Source organism: Mesoplodon densirostris, chromosome 3 (genome assembly GCF_025265405.1).
Source record: "Mesoplodon densirostris isolate mMesDen1 chromosome 3, mMesDen1 primary haplotype, whole genome shotgun sequence".
Taxonomy (NCBI): Eukaryota; Metazoa; Chordata; class Mammalia; order Artiodactyla; family Ziphiidae; genus Mesoplodon; species Mesoplodon densirostris.
In genome coordinates this window covers 128,658,378-128,670,916 of record NC_082663.1, presented here as the reverse complement: position 1 = coordinate 128,670,916, position 12,539 = coordinate 128,658,378, and the positions used below count along the sequence as shown (strand labels likewise).

The 12,539-nt window shown below is 49.3% G+C and overlaps 1 protein-coding gene across 2 annotated transcripts in view; it reads right to left on the bottom strand.

Moving 5' to 3' along the window:
• Positions 1–12,539, bottom strand: part of ARHGEF37 (Rho guanine nucleotide exchange factor 37) — an 81,393-nt gene that overhangs the window by 28,520 nt on the left and 40,334 nt on the right. For both annotated transcript variants that reach the window (XM_060093618.1, XM_060093617.1), the window contains exons 7-12: positions 11,940–12,044; positions 9,612–9,722; positions 8,612–8,941; positions 5,343–5,471; positions 2,127–2,322; positions 441–598 (exon numbers count right to left, since the gene is read on the bottom strand). In XM_060093618.1, coding sequence (XP_059949601.1) covers positions 441–598; positions 2,127–2,322; positions 5,343–5,471; positions 8,612–8,941; positions 9,612–9,722; positions 11,940–12,044 — 1,029 coding nt within the window. The remainder of the gene's footprint in view (positions 1–440; positions 599–2,126; positions 2,323–5,342; positions 5,472–8,611; positions 8,942–9,611; positions 9,723–11,939; positions 12,045–12,539) is intronic.

Here is a 12,539-nt window from a genome sequence, read left to right as displayed (position 1 = left end):
GCTCTGGCACTCAGCACTAATAGAACTGTGATTATTTATATGTTTATTTTATTAATCGCTGTTTTCCCCACCTCCCAGATTATAAATCTGAGGAAGGCAAGGGCCAAGGTTGACTTCTGCTCATCACTGCATCTCTTATCTAGCACAGTGCCTGGTGAATACTGAATAAATGAACAAATGCATGAACAAACGAATGAACGAAATAATCCCACGTGCTCTGCTAATGGGGAGCGAGGGATTAACTCCCTGCTCTTGATGTGGCAAGGACGAGAGGCTCCTTTCTCCAGGTCCCACCCTGGCCAGGACACTGGTGTGGCCACTGACCAAGGCCCTGGCCTCACAGGGTGGTAGCCCCTCTGGACAGGAGGAAAATCAAAGCCCCACTCCAGATGGCCATGGGGATGTGAAACCCCCCCTCCCCCGCCCTCTTCCAGGCTCACCTGGGTCACTGCTGGGACAGAAGGGACAGGGGCCAAGGTGGGCTCTGGTGTCTGACGTTGGGAGTCCCTGTGAGGCCTCGCCTGCCCTCTGAGCTCCTCCTCACGGGGGACCACGTGGTACAGCTCCAGTTTCCCAGCTGGCACATACCCTCGATGTCCTGCAGGACACATAGAACGTTATCTGGCTGTGGATCACACTGCCCATCCCTTTCAGAGGTAGAGGAAGTCACCACCATTCATGGATGTGAATATCTCCAATACAGCTTCTTCACACTAAAATGGACCTCAAAAGGTTATCTCGGAACCTCACAAACTGCCCCACCCCCCGCACCCTGCACTCGCTCTTTCTAGCTTCTGCTTGTTCACCCCAGTGACAGCGAGCTCATCCCTTGCAGAGGCAGCCCACTCCATTTGGAACAGCTCTGGCAGAGATAAAAAGTTCTTCCTCGGAATGGTATGAAAACTATTTTCCTGGTGCTAGCACCACTGGCCTCCTTTCCAAGCAAGGCCACTTCCTCACCGCAGGACGGCCTTTCCCAGGAGGCAGAAATTGCCTTTCCCTTCTCCAAGTGCCCCCAGTTCTTTCTCGTGTGACAGCTACTCCAGTGGTGCTCTGGTTGCTGTCACTGTGAATGGCCATCACCTCCTGAGAGCTTGCTTGGTGCCAGAACTGGCATCTGATCACCTAGTCTCTCGAGGTCCGTGTTGTTATCTCCATTGTATGGCTGAGCCAACCGAGCTCAGAGAGGCTCCGTAACTCCTCCGGGATCATGCAGTTAGTACAGTGCAGAGTTGGGGCCCAAACCCGGTCCTCTTGACCCCAGGGACCTTATTTTAATCCCCATTCAGCTGTTTTTCAACTTGAGTTAGGATTTTACCCTTTCATGATTCTTGCCAGATTTGTACCATCTTCTTAATTTTTTTTATAAACGCACTTTTTAAAACTTAGTGTGAAAAAAAAAACAAAAAAAACCCTTAGTGTTGCACTATATAATAATGAATAAAATCATGGGTTTCTGTGCTAGTTATATTTTTTCTAATACACATTAAAATACTGAATTAAAATAAAATGTCTGAAGGGGGAAAACTGTTGGCAGATCCCCTCCCAGTAATCCTGTGTAACCCTCATCTTGTGGGTCACGTGCCCCTCTGTGGAAGACACTCTGCTGGGCCTTCTCCTCCTGGGTTCATGATGCTCCTTGCCTCCTGCCCTGCTCCCTCCTGGGGCCCCTACATCTGAGCAGCACACCCAGGGACATGACCAGTGCAGAGGGAACAGGATAACACCTCCCTTGTTCTGGATGTCAGACTTCTGTCCACACAGTCAGGATCTAAACATTCCTTCTCTGCGTATCTCCATCCCTTCTCCGTCCTTCAAGGTGATGCTGAGTTCTCTCTACACAAATGATCTGTGAGGTCCCCAAGGCAAATCTTTGTCTTCCTTACACAGCACCCAGCACACAGTAGGTGCTTGGTAACGGATATTGCAATGTAAGACTGAATTTCTCTTTTTGGCGTATCATGCACCACATTAAGCCGGCTGTATCCCACGCCCTCCATGTTCACCTGTGTTCATTCCCATCCTGGATTTGCACCCCTGCCCACAAGAGTGCCTATGTCTCCCCACTGGCTCCTGTTGGACAGTTTTCCCAAAGGCTTGGGAAGTGCCCATGAAGTCCCACGTACCTCCGGTGTCCACCAGCCATCGGCTGCTGTTGCCTTTGGTGTCCTTGTCTTGAAGGAGGGCTATGATGTGCCCCCGAGGCAAAGTCAGGTCCAGAGCTCCAGCCCCGCTGATGTTGCTTGTCACCTGGTACAGCTTTCCCGGGCCATACCTGCTCAGGAGAGCCTGCACCTGGCGTTCAGCCCCTGGAAGGAGTGGCTAGGAGAGAAAGGACAGAGACAGACACAGGTGTTGGAGCTGGAGTGTTAAAGCTGGCACCAATGTTGGCCCACGTGCTGACAGCTAGGTGTCCTGGGCCAAGCACACCTCTGCTGCCCATCGGTCCATCCCAGTCAGGGCAACCATGTCCTCATTAATAGATGGCTGGATCAGATGAGAAACACATGCTCTTAGTATCCAAAGGCATTTCAGAAGAAACTTCTAACTTAACTTCTAAAATCCTTCTCTGGTCTAAACTTCTTGGGTTTTCTAAACTCCTAAGGCAGTTTCTGAATCTCTTCATTACAGAACTCCAGGACTGGGGCCTCAATTCTGCCCATAGCATCAAGCTAAGCTGTCCCACAGGAAAATGCCTTACACACGTCTTTTAACCCCAATGAGCAAAACTATGAGCTTCATGTGGGCACCAGGCCTTACTCGCCTGGCATCTTAAACAGCCAGCACAGGGCCAGCACATGTAGACACATGTGTGAACAAAGAGAATGTGGTTTTTTATTCCATGTGTTTTGAGGTCACAAGTATTTATTGAGCCCCCTACCATGTACAAGGCATGGTAAGCCTTGTGAATGGTATAGTAGAAACAGATTTTCCCTGATGGAAAATGCCATCTAGTTGAAGAGAATGATTCAGTGCATTTTCAGAGCATCCAAAAATCTCCTGGCACTGCCTTTGTTTTTTCATTCACTGCTTCCAGCTAAAGTATCAACAAGAAAGGACTCAGGCGATTGTCCCCTTTTTGTAAAACAAAGAAGAAATTTAAAATGTTGGATATAGATTTATTATATATTCTCTCTCGCTAGATATATATGGATGGATATATATTCATCATATTCTATATGATTATTTCCAGGTGGAGAGGTGCTGGGTGTAGGCAGGTAGGCAGAGGTGCCCTTCAGGGACATTTGGGCATGGACTCTGCCATTAACTCTACCTCCAATGGGTCCCTGAATCAGGATCAAGAACCAGGAGAACTCCAGGTTTCTAAACAGGCCCTCAAATGGAAGTGTAGAGACAGGGTAGCTCTTTTTCAGAATGGTGGTGTTAACAGGAGTATGGGGTAGCAAACGTTTGCCTTCTTTCTCAAGTCTCTGCCCCTACCTGTGCAGAGAACAGCAGTGCTCCCTGGAGGGACCGGGGAGGCCTGTAAAGATCTCACTGGACTCTCCTGTCCTGGGTGGCCACCTCACTCCTCTGGGTTCTGTACCCATAGCCAAATAACTCAAGAATTTATAGGAGGGTGTGTGCATGTTGCAGGGGTGGGTGAGAGAAGGTGGGGAGGGTGGGGCTGGGGGGGTGTCTCCTCTCTTCCTACCAACACACCAGGACTATGATGTTCCCATTTGTTTTTTATTTTTTCTGTATCTTCTTTTTTTTTTTTCTGCAATCAGCATGGATTGCTTTTCCAATAAGAAAAATGTTATTTTGTCTTAAGTAGAAAAAGATAGAAGTTTCCATGACTCATCTGAGTGGCTGCTCTCTTCTTGATTTTCTGCACCCTTCCTCTCCCCAAGCTGCAGAGCCCATGTGGCAACCCTGATGAGTCCTCTGCTGGGGTATCTCAGGGTGGGAGAGGAAGTGGGGACAGCTGTGGCCCCAGGGGGAGCCAGCCCCACTTGAAGTGCACATACACCTCTGATGGTCTTTGACGTCCTCTGTGCTCTGGCCAGGTGCAAAGGCCACCTGTATCTGTCCAGCTCTGCTGGGCTCCTTTACTGCCCCCGTGTCTCTGGGGCCCCCTTCTCCCTTCTGGGGAATCTTGGAGCTGTCTCCTGACCCTTCACTTCACATCTCACATGTGACTGAATACAGTTTGTTTTCTCAAACCAGGTTTCATGATGCTCTGGGAGCCCGTGCTCCCTTCAGCTACTTCAGTTACTTTTCAAATATAGTAAAAGTAACTACACAATATTTTATATATTCTTGAAGAATTCTTCAAGTGGACTGCAAGATACCCTTTCCCTATATTTTAGAGAAAAATGTTTTACCAAAAAAAAAAAAAAAAAGACTTTGGCTGGCCAAAGTTTTGTAAACCACAATGCAGCTGAGATACTGTCCTTTGCAATTAAAAATTCCACAGCAAAAATAAATTTTAAATGACTTCTTATTCAAATTTTTTATTCATCCTGAATGCTGGAATTTGAAGCAGGTTCCATGAGAAGGTGGTGAGGAAACAGTAAATTTTGATGAAAAATTTGAAGAAGTTCCAAGTTTCAGGCTGTAAATGCCACTTAGCCATTATGATGTCTAATTTCACCTAAGAGTAAAAAAGTTTGCATTTTCCTCTTCCTGACCTGCTCTTATGATTACTGGCCATGAAGAGCATGTGTGTGTGTGTGTGTGTGTGTGTGTGTGTGCGCTCTTATGCTTACTGGCCATGAAGAGCGTGTGTGTGTATGTGTGCTCTTATGTTTACTGGCCATGAAGAGCGTGTGTGTGTGTGTGTGCGTGCGCACTTATGCTTACTGGCCAGGAAGAGCGTGTGTGTGTGTGTGTGTGTGTGTGTGCTCTTATGCTTACTGGCCATGAAGAGCATGTGTGTGTGTGTGTGTGTGCACTCTTATGCTTACTGGCCATGAAGAGCGTGTGTGTGTGTGTGTGTGTGTGTGTGTGCGCGCTCTTATGCTTACTGGCCATGAAGAGCGTGTGTGTGTGTGTGTGTGTATGTGTGTGTGTGCGTTCTTATGCTTACTGGCCATGAAGAGCATGTGTGTGTGTGTGTGCGCTCTTATGCTTACTGGCCATGAAAAGCATGTGTGTGTGTGTGTGTGTGTGTGTGTGTTTGCACGCTCTCATGCTTACTGGCCATGAAGAGCATGTGTGTGTGTGTGTGTGTGTGTGTGTGTGTGAGATTCCCACCCGACCCCCATCCCCAGCTCACAGAGAAAGGAGAGGGGGAGGAGCACTGGGAAAAGAAAAGGGAAAGGAAATAGGGGATTGACCTCACTCCACTGGCAGGTGAAGGACTGGATAGTCTTTGCAGGGGAAGGAGGGACGCTTACTTGTTTGGTGAGAGGTGGCAGCACTTTCTCGAAGTTCTCTTGAAAGGAGTGAAGCTGATGACCGGTCTGGCCCAGTGCATCCTCCACCAGCTTCCTGAAGGCTGGATCAGAGATGTGGTGGTGGGGAAGCTAGGTGGAGACAGACACTGTCATCAGAGCCCTCCTTGGGAGAGAGGGGACAGGGAGAGCCTGACAGCCACTCCAGCCCCAGATGTGTTAGGATGGCCCTTTATGTCTTGGTCATGAATGATGGTGCATCCCGGGACCTTGGCCCTGTTGGTCATCTCCTGCATTCTCATCAGACAGCCTAAGAGTGACCAGGGCCCCACAGCTAACAGAGACATGTCCTCTCTGCTGGTCACCAAAATCACCACGCTTCATTCTAGCTCAGAGCCTTTCCCCTACCCCCAGGATGAAGACAGATTGAGGTTCTACCATGTGGGCCTTTCCCAGGCTCCACAGGACTGTCCAGGTGAATGGGCCATGGGACACACACAGGAAGCTGGCATCAATCATTGACAGGCCCTAAGATTCTGTATTACAGGATCAATCAAGAAATGTCCTCGGGCTTCCCTGGTGGCGCAGTGGTTGAGAGTCCGCCTGCCGATGCAGGGGACACGGGTTCGTGCCCCGATCCCGGAAGATCCCACATGCCGCGGAGCGGCTGGGCCCGCGAGCCATGGCCGCGGAGCCTGTGTGTCCGGAGCCTGTGCTCCGCAACGGGAGAGGCCACAGCAGTGAGAGGCCCGCGTACAGCAAAAAAAAAAAAAAAAAAAGAAATGTCCTCTTTCTGGGACTTCCCTGGTGGTCCAGAGTTTAAGACTCAGTGCTCCCAATGCAGGGGGCATGGGGTTCGATCCCTGGTCGGGGAACTAAGACCCCGCACGCTACATGGCGCAGCCCCACCCCCACAAAAGAAAGAAAAAGAAAAAAAGAAATGCCCTCTTTCTGCTCTTATGAAGTTGACTTCCCCATTACTGTATCCTACCACACTCCCCAGCCCTGCACATCCCTGTCTAAATACAAGGGGAGCTGGCCACCCTGGACAGAAAACTAGAGGGTGAGAGAAGAATGAAAAGGTCATCTAATCAAATTTACCCTCTTCCTTCAGGAAAGAGAAATGCTTCTTTTTGCAGATGGTTCAGGCTTAATTCAAAAAGAGTGTCTGGGGCTTCCCTGGTGGTGCAGTGGTTGAGAGTCCGCCTGCCGATGCAGTGGACACGGGTTCATGCCCCAGTCCAGGAAGATCCCACATGCCGTGGAGCGGCTGGGCCCGTGAGCCATGGCCGCTGAGCCTGCACGTCCGCAGGCTGTGCTCCGCAATGGGAGAGGCCACAACAGTGAGAGGCCCGCGTACTGCAAAAAGGAAAAAAAAAAAAAAAAAAAAAGAGTGTCTGGGCTTCCCTGGTGGCGCAGTGGTTGAGAGTCTACCTGCCGATGCAGGAGACAAGGGTTCGTGCCCTGGTCCAGGAAGATCCCACATGCCGCAGAGCGGCTGGGCCCGTGAGCTATGGCCGCTGAGCCTGCGCGTCCGGAGCCTGTGCCCCGCAACGGGAGACAACAGTGAGAGGCCCGCGTACCAGAAAAAAAAAAAAAAAAAAAAAGTGTCTGAGACAGAACTCTGTACTAAATGCTGTGAGGGCCAAAAAGAAGAAAAGCTCAATGAGGGGAACCGGCTTCATCCATCAGGCCAGCAGGAGGCAGGCTCTGATAAGTGCTTAGCAGAAGCACATCCTAAGGGCTGCTGGGGTACAGAAGATGGAGAGGTGGGTTCTCCCACCTGGAGGAGGGGGATTCTGAGAGCTTCATGGAGAGATTCATTCATTTGTCACATATTTGGGCAGGTCCCACCATAGGCCAGGCACTGTGAAAGGCATGGGGGCAACGGGGAGGGACATTCCGGGCTGAAGAAGGAGTCTGTGCAAAGGGACCGTGGTCACACTCAGAAGTGGTGCACTGGAAGTGAAGGCTGCAGATGCAGAGTGAGACTATGGGTTGGAAAGGTAGTGATGGGGGTGGGTGGCAAATTTTAGAGGAATTTTTATGCAACAGATTGGATGGGGAAAGCTGAGCTGGGGCACATGAAGCACAGGAGACAGCATGCGGTATGAGCAGTACCGAAATTTCTCCAGAGCTTAGATCCACAGGCCATTAAGCTCTGATGTTGATATCAGAGAGAGATTTAAGAGTTCTTTCCTATACCAACCCAATCTTCAAAATTCTAAAATCAAAGTTTGCACTTGGAGATGTGTCTAAACCTCTTTGTGACCTATTTATGCTTTCAGCAGACAGGCTGTCGGGCGCTATGGTTCAGAGCCCAGGCTCTGGAGTTGAACTGCCAGGATTCAAATTGAGCTCTTAGCTGTGTGGCTTTGGGCAAGCTGCTTAACCTCTGTGCCCTGGCTTCCTTTTGAAACGAGAATAATAATAATACCTATTCTGTAGGGTTATTGTGAGGATTAAGTGAGACAATATATGGAAAGTGTTCCAAACAGATGCACCATAAGTGCTCACAAGGAGGCAGCTGCTAGAAGTAGTTAACAGTGTCAGGAGCACAGCTTGAGACATTTACTCCTGACTGTGTAGAAAGGACCCTGTCTTCTCTGTTACCTACTTCTTTTTGTTTTGTTTTTTTTTTTGGCTGCATTGGGTCTCCGTTGCTGTGCGCAGGCTTTCTCTAGTTGCGGCGAGCGGGGGCTACTCTTCGCTGCAGTGTGCAGGCTTCTCATTGCGGTGGCTTCTCTTGTTGTGGAGCACGGGCTCCAAGCTCACAGGCTTCAGTAGTTGTGGCACGCGGGCTCAGCAGTTGTGGCTCGCAGGCTTTAGAGCGCAGGCTCAGTAGTTGCGGCACACGGGCTTAGTTGCTCTGCAGCATGTGGGATCCTCCCGGACCAGGGCTTGAACCCGTGTCCCCTGCATTGGCAGGCAGATTCTTAACGACTGCGCCATCAGGGAAGTCCCGTCTGCTACCTACTTCTAATACACTCCAGGGAATGGCCCCAAGGCCTGTATTTTCCCAGCAGAGCCTCCTGTGCTTCTGAGTCCCAGAGCCTGAGAGTGGCCTGGAGTCCCAGTTCCACCCTTGCTTTCATGGTCTGACTCTATTAATGGAGGGAGAACAGGCATAAGAGAGATCCAGAAGGTCCCCACAACCTCCTCCTAAGCACCTGTTGGAAGGCCCAGACCAGCCCCTGCAAACAGCTGGCTGAAGGGGCAACCAGGCCCTGCCTGGCTATTCCCCAGGGGCACCCCAGTCCCAGAGGCCTTACCTGGGCCAAGCTGTCCTCTGCCCTCTGCAGCACTTGCTTTGCAAGGTCCCTCTGGAGGGTCACAAATGTGCACAGGATCTGGCCCAGCCACTGCATGGCCAGCTGCTTAAACTGTGGGAGCTCAGCCACTAGCAGGGAGTTGAGTGCCTCGTACATGTGCCGGGCCGCCTCCTCCTCATAGGTCATGCTGCCCACCTCCAACAGCTTCTCTTCCACCCTCTCAAAGTCCAGTAGTTTGTCCAGACGCTTCTTGATCAGATTCTGAGGGCCGGCCAAAGCTTTGGCCAGGCTGCACAATGGCTGCCACACCAGGGCTTCCAGCCGCTGCTTCTGTGGGGAGAGGTGAACTTGGGAGTTGAGGAAGGAGGTGGCAGAGGGCGGGGCACAGGGAGAAGGGGCTTTGGATGTGGGCAGGACTGGGCTCCAGTCCCACCCTCACCGACCAGCTGTGACCTCTAGCATGACATCTAACCTTTCTGGGCCTCAATGTGCCCATCTGAAAAATGGGGACAATGTATGTAACAAGCTTAGCAGAGTGCCTAGCACTTATACTTATTCAATATATATGTCACTTCTTAATACGGTTACTGTGCACAGATGTTGAAAAAATTTTGTATGGAATGGTGGTCAAAAGCATAGCCCTTGGGGCACAGATTCTTGCCATTGACCATCTGAATAACCTGGGAGGTCACCCTCTCTGAGCCTCAAGCTCTCATCTGCAGAATGGAGCTATTAATAGTATCTACCCTGTAAGCTGTGTTGTGAGGATTAAATGAGGGGAAGAATGTAGAGTTTAGCACAGTGCCTGGCAGATAACAAGGGTCAGTAAATGTTAGCTGGGGCTATTTTTATCAGGAAAATGCACTAATAATCATCTCTGCCCTGCTGACTCTCCAGGACTGTTATGGATGTGACAGTCACGCAAAAGGCCTGGCTTCTAAATATTATCCTTATAGGCTCTGCCACCTGCCTAAACAAAGAAAGGAGAAGTTCTGCTCACAAACTCAGGGAAGGCCTGGAGCTGCAGGTCTCTTGCCAGGTAACAGTACTGCACCACAGGCCCCCCAGGGATGTCCAGATCGTATTCCTGGGGCCGGAAGCGGAGGAAAGCCTAGATGGGGTCAAATGAGAGAGTCAATCATGGCCCGTCGTCGCCATCTCACACCTGAATCCCCCTCCACCACAGACCGGAAGAAGTGCCCAGGCTGTCTGCACACCCTCCCTGTGTCTGCACACAGCCTATTCTATCCTTGCACAACTTGGGTGATTAGAAAGTTCCTCCTTAGACTGAGCCAACATCTTTCTCCCTATTCAGTGCCTCGACTTCACACATTTGCATATCTCCTTTGTGATTTTGTTTTGCCATGTCCATGTTCCTCGAGTTCTATTAATATTTTTCCTTAAACGAAATTGGGTCATTTGTAGAGACGTGGATGGATCTAGAGACTGTCATACAGAGTGAAGTAAGTCAGAAAGAGAAAAACAAATATCATATATTAACATATATGTGGAACCTAGAAAAATGGCACAGATGAACCAGTTTGCAGGGCAGAAATAGAGACACAGATGTAGAGAACAAACGTATGGACACCAAAGGGGGAAAGTGGTGGGGGTGGGGGTGTGATGAATTGGGAGATTGGGATTGACATGTATACACTAATATGTATAAAATAGATAACTAATAAGAATCTGCTGTATAAAAAAATAAAATTCAAAAAAAATATTTTTCCTTAAATCAACCTAGCATCCCTATTTAAATCAATGCATTAAAAAAAAAAAAACACCTTATGGGGAATTCCCTGGTGGTTCAGTGGTTAGGACTTCGTGCTTTCACTGCCGAGGGCCTGGGTTCAATCCCTGGTCGGGAAACTTAAGATTCTGCAAGCCACATGGCACGGCCAAAAAAAAAACCCACCTTATGATACTCCCATAAAGGGAAAGCCAGTAATAATTGCCATAAATAAGTATATAAGAATAACTGCTATAAAAACAATGCCATTAAGTTCTGTCTGGGCGTGATGGCCTGATGAAGGTTTCCAGCCAGAGACTTGTTCTGCCTGTTTATTTAAGACATGTCAGAAAAAGAGGCTTTTCCTGGACTCTGAGGATTAAAAGAGAGAGTCATTTTCTCACTGTGGGATTCCATGTCAACACTGTATCCGTCGTGTAAGTCCTGCATTTATGGAAATACGGCCTTAATGCTTCCAAATATCTGTTCTACTCTGCAAAGCCAGACGTGTCTCTCATGGGCCTCTGGTTTCTCTCTTTCAGGGCCCCTCCATTCTTTCTCTGAGGGCCTTCCCCTTCTGCTTCACTGTGCTGTCCAGATCTTTCCTCTGGGGGGCCCAAGATGGAGCAGGAACAAGCAGGGAACGTGCCCCACAGTGAGGAGTGTAGAGCAACGACCTCCATCCTTCTACATACTTCCAATAATGCCACCCCAAATCCTATTATCCAAAGAGCCTGTTATTGTCTGACTGAGCTGGTTTGTGCAAATGGACGTGATTGAGAACAAAACCATGCAAAAGGGACAGAGTGGATGGAATGAGTCAGCATCCATGACAAGAATGAAGGGGGAATTTTGGTGAAAGGAAAGTGATGTGCTGGATGGGAATGCAAACTGGTGTCCCTGTGGGCTGAATGTGGTTTGCAGAAATATATTTTCTTGGGCCCACATAACATTTAAATTCTTATTTAATTAGCTTCTCACATGAACACAGGGTGAGATTTCACCTAAAGGTCTGAATTTCCAGTTTTCTTCTCCCTTAAAATCAGAAGAACTGGCAGCACTGGGTCCACATTCCCGCACAGGAACTCCTGTGAGCCAAGGAATATCTCATCCCTTTCATTTTATCCGTTCATTCATTTATTTGGTCATTCACACTCCAACTATTACTACATACTGAACTCTACCAAAAAAGTCTCATAAATAGACAATAGGCCTTATACACCTGCACACTTCAGTCAACAATATTACCTGCCCGGTCCCTTTGAGCACCTGTGTTTGTCAGCCCTGCTCTGGGTGCTGGTCTGGCAGGATCCCTCCAGAGGGCTCTGATTCCAGTGAATTCTGACCCGACCCAGTGAGAACACGGTCCCCCTGAGAACTCAATGAACTCAGAAGCTGCCCCAGTCAGATGACCTGTGGGCGGAGGAGTGCTTGCGAACGGCCCCCCTTCTGGCCTCCAGCCAGCAACTGTATGACCTCTTCCATTTGGTTCCTGAAGTTGGTGTCTTTGTCAGCTTGTTCAATGGGCCCTGCATGACTCCTTCCCCGGTGATCTCAGCCCCGCCCCACCCTACCCACTATTAACCACAGGATCCTCACCTCCAAATTATCCAGGTAAGCAGCCACATTGTTCTTCAGCTCGGTCACACACAGCGACACCCAGTGGAAACTCTCTTCTAAGTCATCAAATTCCTTGTCTTCTGTCTGAGAGTAAAGTTATGCTTATGAGGGCCGAGAACATCCACATGGGGCCAGTGTACACCCATTTCCCAAGTTATTACCAGGGACCACAGACCCACCCATCAGAGCCAGTCCCTCCAGCCCCAAAACTGAGTGGGACGGTTAGAGGCAGTAAGTGCAGCTTGGTGGTTCTGTATTCAGACAATGGAATCAGACACAAGAGCCCGTGAGGCCTGGTTCACTTGCTTCCTGGTTGTGTGAACTTAGGCAAGTGTTTTACTCTCTTTGAGCCTGTTTCCTCATCTGCAATATGGGAATAGTATGAACTTACTTCATTGTGTGGATCCATTAATGCCTGGTTCAGAGTAAGTACTCAATCCACCTGAGCTGCTACTAGCACCTATTCAAGGCTGGCTCCTTGCCCAGACCCAGACATCTCCTCTCTGTATCAAGAGACCCCAGAGAAAGAGCAGCACAAGATGCAGAGGAGAAGGCCCCACCCTGGCTCTCCAGAATAAA